At 36.4% G+C, this 13,222-nt stretch overlaps 1 protein-coding gene across 20 annotated transcripts in view; it reads left to right on the top strand.

Moving 5' to 3' along the window:
• Positions 1-13,222, top strand: part of ANK2 (ankyrin 2) — a 469,556-nt gene that overhangs the window by 312,472 nt on the left and 143,862 nt on the right. For 10 of the 20 annotated variants that reach the window (XM_053703580.1, XM_053703567.1, XM_053703573.1 and 7 more), the window contains 2 exons: positions 3,316-3,418; positions 3,999-4,102. In XM_053703580.1, the coding sequence (XP_053559555.1) occupies positions 3,316-3,418; positions 3,999-4,102 (207 nt within the window). Of the gene's footprint in view, positions 1-1,956; positions 1,965-3,315; positions 3,419-3,998; positions 4,103-11,924; positions 11,961-13,222 lie in introns of those variants that run through there. The other 10 variants (XM_053703568.1, XM_053703565.1, XM_053703570.1 and 7 more) reach the window with 2 other exon arrangements.

The following is a 13,222-nucleotide window of genomic DNA, read 5'->3' on the forward strand; positions in this document are numbered from 1 at the left end:
CTGCTTTGAGCTTGTTTTATGTGCTCGTGCACGATTTCCCCATTGACATCAATGGGGAGATCTGGCTAAAAAAAAAAGCCTAACACCTGCAATAAAGGAGCGTAAAGCTCTGTAACGCAGCCCCATTGATTCCTATGGCGAAAGAAAAGTTATGTTTACACCTAACACCCTAACATAAACCCTGAGTCTAAACACCCCTAATCTGCTGCCCCTGACATTGCCAACACCTACATTAGACTTATTAACCCCTAATCTGCCGTCCCCGACATCGCAGACACCTACATTACACTTATTAACTCCTAATCTGCCACCCCGACATCGCCGACACCTACCTACACTTATTAACCCTAATCTGCCGCCCCCGACATCGCCACCACCTACCTACACTTATTAACCCCTAATCTGCCGCCCCCAACGTCGCTGCCACTATACTAAAGTTATTAACCCCTAAACCTAACCCTAAGTCTAACCCTAACGTAACCCTAACACCCACTAACTTGAACATAATTAAAATAAATCTAAATAAAAATTACTATCATTAACTAAATAATTCCTATTTAAAACTAAATGCTTACCTGTCAAATAAACCCTAAGCTAGCTAAAATATAACTAATAGTTACATTGTATCTAGCTTAGGTTTTATTTTTATTTCACAGGCAGGTTTGTATTTATTTTAACTAGGTAGACTAGTTAGTAAATAGTTATTAACTATTAACTAACTACCTAGTTAAAATAAATACAAATGTACCTGTAAAATAAAACCTAAGGGTAAAGGTTAGACTTAGGGTTAGGTTTAGGGGTTAATAACAGTAATGTAGGTTGTGGCGATGTTAGGGACAGCAGATTAGGGGTTACTAATATTTAACTAATGTTTGCGATGCTGGAGTACGGCGGTTTAAGGGTTAATATGTTTATTATAGTGGCGGCGATGTCGGTAGCGGCAAATTAGGGGTTAATAATTTTATTTTAGTGTTTGGGTTGCGGGAGGGCCTCGTTTCAGGTGTTAATAGGTAATTTATGGGTGTTAGTGTACTTTTTAACACTTTAGTTATGAGTTTTATGTTACGGCTTTGTAACATAAAAGCCATAACTACTGACTTTCAGTTTACCGTACGGATCTTGTAGTTATAGGCTGTACCGCTCACTTTTTGGCCTCCCAGGCAAACTCGTAATACCGGCGCTATGGAAGTCCCATTGAAAAATGACTTTTTGAAAGCTGCTGTAGTTACGTTGCGTTACGGCCAAAAAAGTGTGCGGTAAAGATATATCTGCAAGACTCGTAATACCAGCGGTAGTGAAAAAGCAGCGTTATGAAGCTTTTTCACTCATAACGCAAAACTCGTAATATAGCCGAATGTTATCTATATAGCCCATCTCCCAACTTGTATTCACTTAAACTTTTTAATACAATCTTAGGGTACTAGGTTCTCCAAATCTGAGGTATAATGTATCATTGATGAAATACCAAAACATAAAACAAATCCTGATAGTTTAACATAATGAAATAATACAATAAAGTAAAATAAATAATTATATAATATTGTGTATTTTGTACATTTTGTTGCTTTTGCAGTAGGGGAGTCTATTACTTAATCCCCCCACTCAGCATGTAATTGTAGATTTGATTGTCCATATGTAATATCTCTGTTCCAGCTCACAAAAGTGCTTTGTATTTGGGTTTTTAGATTTTTTTAAATTCATGCCCATTCCAGTTCATCAGAAATTCTAGTTTTTACAGTTATATATATATTTTATAATATACATATTGACCAAAGCCAAATATCACACTTAGATAACAAAGCATCCTTTTCACTTTGAAATAATATTCACTGCTAACTTCAACATTAATAAACTGAGTAGTTTTTATACTAATACGTTCATTTTCTTGGTTTCCATAATTTATGGCCTTCCTTTTTTCTCCATTCCTGTGTTTTTGTGGATGCTTACTATAGCATCATGCCTAGGTAGGTACCACATTGCATGACACTAATCACATCCTTCACATGCTTTGCCACAAAGCTCAGGACTTCATTAATTAAATGTGTTTCATGCTTCACCTATTTCCATATTTCCATACTTGTTACCATGCAATTATAAGCTATACATATGCATTAGCTTACCATGACTAGCTTGATTCTGGTGAATATTTTAAAGCTATGTTTGTTGAATCGCTTACTAAAGTAGAAGTGTTTTGAAATGATAGATGGTTGTTAAAAAGAATGAAAAATGCTTTTGTAAATAACTTGCAGACTTTATTATTATTTATTCTAAATTTTACAATTCTTAAAAAAAAAAATAAAAAAAATATGTAAAATATCTTTTATAATTTTGTAAAGGCAATGCATTATTTTATGCATATGCTGTTGTATAGTTATTAATTATTACTACAAATCGTTTTGAGATGCCATTGCAAACTCCAACCTGATACAAATTATTACGTGCAAAAAAGCAATAACATTGGTTCTTAATATTCCTTTAGTAGCTTGGTAGCAATGAAGATGTCTGCCATACTGATCTTTTTTTTAAATTAATTTATCTTATGCATCTCTTAACTATCACCTTAACAATTATCATCTTCATTCATTTTCTTATAAAAAAGACAAGTTTCTTTAAAAATAAGTGTTAGGAGTCATGGATGGATGATTTATCATTGAACTCATTCTTCTGTGTCTTAGAACCAATAATGGGCAAGTGAATTTTAAAGGGGTGTTTTTTTAGCACACTATTTTGTCTTAAAAGCATTTTTGTTGGTTTTTGACAATCTCTTTGTTCCTAATTTACTCTAATTCTATTCTTGTTGGTGCTAACAGCAATGCTGGTATTTTTTGCAGTGTGTTTGTGTTGTTTTGCAGCATTTCCCTTAATGGCTACAGTGTATGTGTGATTTTGCTTCACTGAGCATGTGACTGATCACAGATCACCGCAAGCTCCTTCCAGGGGATTAAATGCCACTTTTTTAATGTATACCTGTATATTTTTATATTGCACATTGTTAACATGTTTCTGCATACCAACAGTCACAGAGGTATATGCCATTTAATATTTAGCAATGTGCTGCATGCCTTTCTTCACCTGTCAAGATCACACACTGGGATGTAAATAGCACGTCTTTATAAACTTATGTGGATGAGTTTTACTTTTTATATTTAACATATCTGACAATGAGGTCTTGGAGGGCCCAACAGATAATATTCCCCTGGAAGTTGCATCTCATGCTAATAGCTCACTTTTTTCATTCTCCGGCTTGTCCTTCCACTTCACCTTCACAACCCCAACACTGCTGCTGATGTGTATATATATGTGTCAACCGACCAGCCTGCGATCCTTCAGTTCAGACAGGTCCCACACGATGAGCCATGCATCCTACCTTAGAGGCAGTGCAATGATAGATGAGACAGTTATCATGCCTCATGAACAGGTGAGTGAACCCTTCTTCAATAACCTATTGTTTAGCTAAAGTCAATACTGTATTAGTCTTTATTATTTTAAATAAGCAATATGATTTATCCATATATGGAAATTGAATATAAACAGACCACATAACATTCCTGCAAACAAACAGGTTAACCAAAATGTTCCTTATGATAAAGGTGTGTTAATAATAAATGTATCTCATCTGACTGGATCTTTTAATGTCATATTACCTAGCAACACACTTAAAACAGTTATTGCTAGTTGTATTAATAGGGAACTGAATCACAGTAATATGGCCTTTTACTTGAGTGTCTGCTGTGCTATATTTTAATTTTTTCAAATAAACATCAGATAGCTTGATTCATACAAGAAACAGTGTCAGGCATATATATTCATTTCAGTTTGTGGTTAAAAATAGTAAACTTTTCCATTTACCTACAAATAAACTATTGTCAGTAGGGAACGTTTATTATGCTCTTTTCTGCCTCAATTACTTTGTCTTAGGTGGATGACCTTATTTTTCTGTTTTAAAGCTTAGCTTTTCACAAGTTGTGCCAAATAACAGTTTTGAGTGCTATGTTTAGGTTTCGTATTTGGCAAAGCAAGTAGACCAGAACACATACCGTCTGAGCTGGGGAACGGATAATCTAGACAATGTAGCACTTTCATCAAGTCCAGTTCATTCAGGGTAAGTAAAATAAAGTACAGTATTACAGTATTAAAGACAAGCAATATAAATAACATGAATACAGTGTTTTGTATGTGTGTTATATACAGTATCTCACAAAAGTGAGTACACCCCTCACATTTTTGTAAATATTTTATTATATCTTTTTCATGTGACAACACTGAAAAAAATGACACTTTGCTACAATGTAAAGTAGTGAGTGTACAGCCTGTATAACAGTGTACATTTGCTGTCCCCTCAAAATAATTCAACACATAGCCATTAATGTCAAAACCGTTTGCAACAAAAGTAAGTACACCCCTAAGTGGAAATGTCCAAATTGGGCCCAATAAGCCATTTTCCCTCCCTCATGTCATGTGACTCATTAGTGTTACAAGGTCTCATGTGTGAATGGGGAGCAGGTGTGTTAAATTTGGTGTTATCGCTCTCACACTCTTTCATACTGGTCACTGGAAGTTCAACATGGCACCTCATGATAAAAGAACTCTCTGAGGATCTGAAAAAAAGAATTGTTGCTCTACATAAAGATGGCTTAGGCTACAAGAAGATTGCCAAGACCCTGAAACTGAGCTGCAGAAGGGTGGGCAAGACCATACAGCGGTTTCACAGGACAGGTTCCACTCAGAACAGGCCTTGCCATGGTCGACCAAAGAGCTTGAGTGCACGTGCTCAGCATCATACCCAGAGGTTGTCTTTTGGAAATATACGTATGAATGCTGCCAGCATTGCTGCAGAGGTTGAAGGGGTGGAGGGTCAGCCTATCAGTGCTCCGACCATACGCCGCACACTGCATCAAATTGGTCTGCATGACTGTCGTCTCAGAAGGAAGCCTCTTTTAAAGATGATGCACAAGAAAGCCCGCAAACAGTTTGCTGAAGACAAGCAGACTAAGGACATGGATTACTGGAACCATATCCTGTAGTCCGATGAGACCAAGATAAACTTATTTGGTTCAGATGGTGTCAAGCGTGTGTGGCAGCAACCAGGTGAGGAGTACAAAAACAAGTGTGTCTTGCCTACAGTCAAGCATGGTGGTTGGAGTGTCATGGTCTGGGCCTCCATGAGTGCTGCCAGCACTGGGGAGCTACAGTTCATTGAGGGAACCATGAAAGCCAACATGTACTGTGACATACTGAAGCAGAGCATGATCCCCTCCCTTCGGAGTATTCCAACATGATAACGACCCCAAACACACCTCCAAGACGACCACTGCCTTGCTAAAGAAGCTGAGGGTAAAGGTGATGGACTGGCCAAGCATGTCTCCAGACCTAAACCCTATTGAGCATCTGTGGGGCATCCTCAAATGGAAGGTGGGGGATCGCAATTTCTCTAACATCCACCAGCTCCATGATGGACTCCAGTAGCAACCTGTGAAGCTCTGGTGAACTATATGCCCAAGAGGGTTAAGGCAGTGCTGGAAAATAATGGTGGGCGCACAAAATATGACACTTTGGGACCGATTTGGACATTTCCACTTAGGGGTGTACTCACTTTTGTTGCCAACGGTTTAGAGATTAATGGCTATGCGTTGAGTTATTTTGAGGGGACAGCAAATTTACACTGTTATACAGGTTGTACACTCACTACTTTACATTGTAGCAAAGTGTCATTTCTTCAGTTTTGTCACAGGAAAATATATAATAAAATATTTACAAAAATGTGAGGGGTGTACTCACTTTTGTGAGATACTGTAGTTAGTGTTTATGTGAAATGCCTCTTGTTGAACAGTTTACGAAAAAAAGACATCAAGGTCATTTTTTACAGAATCTGAGTTGGCACATAGCCATTCAAATGTGGTTATTTGTGATTTTTGTATTTCATTTCTTTTATTGATTTATTTTCATTCACTCAAGTTTGCCCTTTTCAACTAAACTTCTCACTAATGATGAAAAAAGAAGGAACAGCAAAATAATATATATTTTGAAAAAAATGACAGGTGATATCATCTGTGTCTACTTCAGTACCAAGTCCAGATTGGTTCCTTCAAATATGACAAATGGTGGGTGGAGTTTGGTCATTAAAAAAAATTAATAGCGTCTAACAAGTTGTCAATGTATACAAAAATGTTTCACACTCACCTAGTCATTAATTGAAAGACTTCATAGAAATCTTGTAATTGATCAATAAGACATTTTAACAATTAAAAATTAATATTAATAATACTTATACAGTATGTTCTGTATGTGAGGACTTTTTAATCACTTTTCGCTTGTACCTATTTATATCCATGCTGAAGTGTGTGTGTGTATATATATATATATATATATATATATATATATATTTATATATATATTGTGATTAATAGTATGGTGCAAATCTGATTTTGACTTGAATTGTGTGACAAATGTATCTAAGGCGTTAGCTCCTTGTTCCTGTATCTGCTCTGTTTGGTATATAGAATAGAATGGTATAGTTACGTTATAATGACACAAAAAGGTCTAAGATTTTCTTGCTGCAAATATCTAATGAGAAATGTAAGTAGGGGAAATGTAGTATAATTAGCATTCAGTGGAACAAAAAAGTAGATCTGTAAATCTCCTATATGCTTTTAAATCAAACTGTATTTGCATATACTCTGTTGTAAGCCACCTGTGGAGAAAGGAGGATGTCTTAAATGATATGATTACATTAGCTTAAGTCCTTGTTAGAACTGTATTTATTTTCTGTTTTTCCCCCCAACATTTTGAATGTCAAAGGTGCATTTTTGCATCAGACTAAAAAGAAAACAAAATCCAGTACTGAGAAAACATACTATTCCCCAGAGAAAAATAATACAAAATAATCAGTTAATATACAACACCCATTGCCACTATCTAGTAAAAAAATTATTTCATTTTTTTAAAGTAAGTGGAGTTATTAAAAGCTAATACCATTTGTAAACAAATGGACTCATTCAGCCTTCTTGGAAACCTCAGAAGTCTATTTGTCTGCTCTTTAATTAACCCAATAAATCAATTTGTGGTGCAAGAGTCAACTACCATCATCTAACAGAAATAACAGAGAGGGCACATTTTTGCATTGGTTCTTGTCAGGAATTTCACATTGGCACTAGGGGGGAGGCTCTCCAGTTATCCATTTGAATGCCAGACAGAAACATCCTTCCAAAACCTTAAGCCTAAGTATGACCATAGCTCTAAGTCTAGCAAAAGACCTAAATGCAACCCTGCCACAATGCTGCTAGTCTCATTGCCCATTGAACACATCCACTGTGATGTTCTCTTATTAGGGTGTTATAAATAGTGATATCTCACTATAGTTGTTTACAACATTCTGACTGTGAGATTGGGATGGTGATCTCTTGGTTATGAGAATACATTAGGATACTGGTATCCAGTCACTGTAAAGGTATATTATGGTTGTCATGTCTATGCAAAATGATGCGTAGGCCTCATGTATAGGCCTCATAACTTTATATGTATGTATTGAGGCTACTCATTAAAGTGCCATTAAGAAATGAAAAATACAATCTAAAGTATGAAGTATATGGTATAATTTTTATTACAAGTGAACAATAGCAAACAAAATCACATATATTTCTTAACTAACACATACGTGCACTAGATTGCTGTAGTTCTTTTGCTTCAGCTACACAATGTTGCAACAGTATGGTGGCTGTCTTCAAACTATATAAGACAGAATACGAATGGTGGTTGTGTTGTAGATGACTCTTTACAGAATGCTCCAATGTTTGTCACATTTATTAACCAATAAAAAAGGTACATTTTAGCATGTTAGATTTGGTTTTTGGCCTAAATTATTTGTTTGATTAATCAGAAATGTTGATTAAAAAGAGTTTGTCTAAAAAAGAATAAAACTTCATTAATGTAAGTGGAAAAGAAAAATGTTCATGCAAAGAGTGTTTGACTAAACCGAATCATCGGCTAAACCATAGTAAGGTTAAGCAGGCTCAACTGCAACTGTGCGTTGTGCCTCTGTAGCAACTAGAATAACTAAAGGCCAGATTACGAGTTTTGCGTTAGAAGCAGTTTTTTCTCACCGCTCACTTACCTGCAGCGCTGGTATTACGGGTTTTTACAAACACAGCGTTAAAAGGCAAGAAGTGAGCGTTGAGCAAAATTGTGCTCCTTACCGCACTCCAATACCAGCGCTGCTTAAGTCAGCAGTGAGCTGGTCATACGTGTTTGTGCACGATTTCCCCATAGACATCAATGGGGAGAGCCGGCTGAAAAAAGTCCTGCCAAAAAGCAGCGTAAAGCTCAGTAACGCAGCCCCATTGATTCCTATGGGGAAATAAAATTTATGTTTACAACTAACACCCTAACATGAACCCCGAGTCTAAACACCCTTAATTTTACACTTATTAACCCCTAATCTGCCACCCCCGACATCGTCGCCACCTACATTATATTTTTTAACCCCTAATCTACCGCTCCGGACATCACCGCAACTATAATAAACATATTAACCCCTAAACCGCCGCACTCCCGCCTCGCAAACATTAGTTAAATATTATTAACCCCTAATCTGCCGTCCCTAACATCGCTGTCACCTACCTACATTTATTAACCCCTAATCTGCCGCCCCCAACGTCGCCGCCACTATACTAAATGTATTAACCCCTAAACCTAAGTCTAACCCTAACCCCCCCAACTTAAATATAATTACAATAAATCAAAATAAAAATTTATATTATTACCTAAATAATTCCTATTTAAAACTAAATACTTACCTGTAAAATAAACCCTAAGCTAGCTACAATATAACTAATAGTTACATTGTAGCTAGCTTAGGGTTTATTTTTATTTTACAGGGAAGTTTGTATTTATTTTAACTAGGTAGAATAGTTACTAAATAGTTATTAACTATTTACTAACTACCTAGCTAAAATAAATACAAAAGTACCTGTAAGATAAAACCTAACCTAAGTTACACTAACACCTAACACTACACTACAATTAAATAAATGACCTCAATTAAATACAATTAAATAAATTAAATACAATTAGCTAAAGTACAAAAAAACCCCATTAAATTACAGAAAATAATAAACAAATTACAAGATATTTAAACTAATTACACTTAATCTAATAGCCCTATCAAAATAAAAAAGCCCCCCCCCAAAAAAAACAAAAAACCTAGCCTAAACTAAACTACCAATAGCCCTTAAAACGGCCTTTTGCAGGGCATTGCCCCAAAGAAATCAGCTCTTTTACCTGTAAAAATATAAATACAAACAACCCCCCCGACAGTAAAATCCACCACCTACACAAACAACCCCCCAAATAAAATACTAACTAAAAAAAACCTAAGCTCCCCATTGCCCTGAAAAGGGCTTTTGGATGGGCATTGCCCTTAAAAGGGCAGTTAGCTCTTTTGCGGCCCAAAGCCCTAACCTAAAAATAAAACCCACCAATACACCCTTAAAAAAAAACCTAACACTAAACCCCTGAAGATCGACTTACTGTTCTGAAGACCGGACATCCATCCTCAAGGAAGCGGCAGAAGTCTTCATACAACCGGGCCGAAGTCCTCAACGAAGCCTGGAGAAGTCTTCATCCAAGCCGGGTGAAGTGGTCCTCCAGACAGGCAGAAGTCTTCATCCAGACGGCATCTTCTATCTTCATCCATCTGACGTGGAGCGGCTCCATCTTCAAGACATGCAAGCTCAATCCTATTGGCTGATTGGATCAGCCAATAGGATTGAACTTCAATCCTATTGGCTGATTGCATCAGCCAATAGGATTTTTTCTACCTTAATTCCGATTGGCTGATAGAATTCTATCAGCCAATCGGAATCTAAGGGATGCCATCTTGTATGACGTCATTTAAAGGAACCTTCATTCAGTAAGAAGACTCCGGATGAAGAGGATGCTTTGCGTCGGATGTCTTGAAGATGGAGCCACTCCGCGTCGGATGGATGAAGACTTCTGCCCGTCTGGAGGACCACTTCGCTTGGCTTTGATGAAGACTTCTCCCAGCTTCGTTGAGGACTTCGGGGCAGTTGGATGAAGACTTCTGCCGCTTCCTTGAGGATGGATGTCCGGTCTTCAGAACAGTAAGTCGATCTTCAGGGGGTTAGTGTTATTTTTTTTTTTAGGGTGTATTGAGTGGGTTTTATTTTTAGGTTAGGGCTTTGGGCCGCAAAAGAGCTAACTGCCCTTTTAAGAGCAATGCCCATCCAAATGCCCTTTTCAGGGCAATGGGGAGCTTAGGTTTTTTTAGTTAGGTTTTTATTTGGGGGGTTTGTTGTGTGGGTGGTGAGTTTTACTGTTGGGGGTTGTTTGTATTTTTTTTTTACAGGTAAAAGAGCTGATTTCTTTGGGGCAATTTCCCCTGCAAAAGGCCCTTTTAAGGGCTATTGGTAGTTTAGTTTAGGCTAGGGTTTTTTTTTTATTTTGGGGGGCTTTTTTAATTTTGATAGGGCTATTAGATTAGGTGTAATTAGTTCTGTAATTAGATCTGTTATTTGTTTTTTATTTTCTGTAATTTAGTGTTTTGTTTTTTTGTGATTTAGCTAAGCTAATTTAATTTATTTAATTGTATTTAATTTAGGGAATTTATTTAATTGTGGGGTTAGGTGTTAGTGTAACTTAGGTTAGGTTTTATTTTACATGTCAATTTGTCTTTATTTTAGCTAGGTAGTTATTAAATATGTAATAACTATGTAATAACTATTCTACCTAGTTAAAATAAATAACTGTAAAATAAAAATAAACCCTGTAAAATAAAAATAAACTGCCTGTAAAATAAAAATAAACCCTTAGCTAGCTACAATGTAACTATCAGTTATATTGTAGCTATCTTAGGGTTTATTTTATAGGTAAGTCTTTAGTTTTAAATAGGAATAATGTAGTTAATGATAGGAATTTTATTTAGATTTATTTAAATTATATTTAAGTTAGGGGGTGTTAGGGTTAGACATAGATTTAGGGTTTAATACATTTAATATAGTGGCGGCAACGTTGGGGGCGGCAGATTAGGGGTTAATAAATGTAGGTAGGTGGCGGCGATGTTAGGGATAGCAGATTAGGGGTTAATATTATTTAACTAGTGTTTGCGAGGCGGGAGTGCGGCGGTTTAGGGGTTTATATGTTTATTATAGTGCCGGTGATGTCCGGAGCGGCAGATTAGGGGTTAAAGTTAGTGTACTTTTTAGCACTTTAGTTATGAGTTTTATGCTACGGCATTGTACCATAAAACTCTTAACTACTGACTTTAGAATGCGTTAGGGATCTTGGAGGTAGAGGGTGTACCGCTCACTTTTTGGCCTCCCAAAAGACTCGTAATACTGGCGCTATGGAAGTCCCATAGAAAAAAGGGTTTATGAAGTTTACGTAAGTCGTTTTGCGGTAAGGCTAAAAAAGTGTGCGGTGCCCCTAAACCTGCAAGACTCGTATTAGCAGCGGGCTTAAAAAAGCAGCGTTAGGACCTGTTAACGCTGCTTTTTTACCATAACGCACAACTCGTAATCTAGCCGTAAGTTTTGTTCATTGTGGCTGTATTTGTTGTGTACAATTAAAGTATATTTAGTTCCAACCTCCATTTCTCCTCTTTCGGTCAAGTGTAGAAGAAAATTAAACTGACATTTTTATATTGTTATGACATAGGTACTTGTAGTATAACCAAAGTTTTTCGGTACTCAGTGGTACATACTGTAGTAACGCTATGCTAATAATAGGAACCCGTATCACTTCTATTGATACATTAGCTTTATCTAATCTGAACCTTTACTGTTTCTCAGGATTTCCACAGTTTACTAAATGACTTCTATTTCTAAATCTGTCGTTATTTCTATTACTTCTACTATGTCTTTAAATGTATTTCTTGCTTTCTCACTGCTAAACAATCTGTTCTGTTGCAGCCGGCTCTCTCCCTGTCTTGATCGTGACAACAGCAGGTGAACTTAATATTGTGTTCAGTATGCAATGGATTGGTTTCTACTCAATAACACAAATAACTCACATCAGGATGCTTTAGTGTGTTCACATTTTAGCAGTACTGACAAGTTAATCATGGAAAACACAGTTTATCAGCCCTTTATAATGCAATGACATTCTAAAAGGAACACTAAGCAGTGCAGACCTGCTAGGTATTTGAAGCAAAGATTAACCTGGGTATAAAAAATATATTTTTTCTACGTTTTATTAGTTGACACATAAGTGAAGCAAATAAGAAAATTGAAACAATAAGTATAAAGCTTTCATTTCTATAAAGTAATGAGCACCACCATATTATTTCCTTTATTTAATATTTTGCTATGGACACTTAAAGACAGATAAAGTATTCAAACAGTTAATGTTTAACCCCTTCCTGCTTTTACGACATGCCATGCCATCCTACGCGTGCTGGGCTTTAGCGCATTAGGACATCATGGAACGTCCTAGCCTTTTGGCTGTCCTGAAGCCATAGCCGCTTCTTAAATGGGATCACGGGCTGGAGGGCGTGCCTAGCATCATAGGCACTCTCACCTGACTTGATCCCATAATTGAATTAGCCTGATTGCATGAACAATCGTGTGATTAAAATTTTTACTTATTTGTTTACATCCAAACTTTGTATACTGAAGTCACGCTAGGAAAGGGTTAAAATGCATTAAATAACATTTAACATTCAAATATTTTCAAAATAAACATAAAAAAGCAAACAACTTACTTGCTTTCTTGCATAATGAGCACTTAGAAATTCTCAGTGTAGCCCTGCGCCCAGTATGATATGGGAGCTGACATCTTTGAAACTTGGGTTAGATTCTGACTGATTTAGGCATGAGCATGTCTGAATCCCTGTTATCTAGTCTATTCACGTAATAGTAACCAGCCTAGACATTTAAAGGGACACTGAACCCAAATTTTTTCTTTTGTAATTAAGAAAGAGCATGCAATTTTAAGCAACTTTCTAATTTACTCCTATTATCAATTTTTCTTTGTTCTCTTGCTATCATTATTTGAAAAAGAAGGCATCTAAGCTTTTCTTTGGTTTCAGTACTCTGGACAGCACTTTTTTATTGGTGGATGAATTTATCTAGCAAGGACAACCCAGGTTGTTCACCAAAAATGGCCCGGCATCTAAACTTACATTCTTGCATTTCAAATAAAGATACCAAGAGAATGAAGAAAATTTGATAATAGGAGTAAATTAGAAAGTTGCTTAAAATTTCATGCT

This window comes from Bombina bombina, chromosome 2 (assembly GCF_027579735.1).
Source record: "Bombina bombina isolate aBomBom1 chromosome 2, aBomBom1.pri, whole genome shotgun sequence".
NCBI classification, from domain to species: domain Eukaryota; kingdom Metazoa; phylum Chordata; class Amphibia; order Anura; family Bombinatoridae; genus Bombina; species Bombina bombina.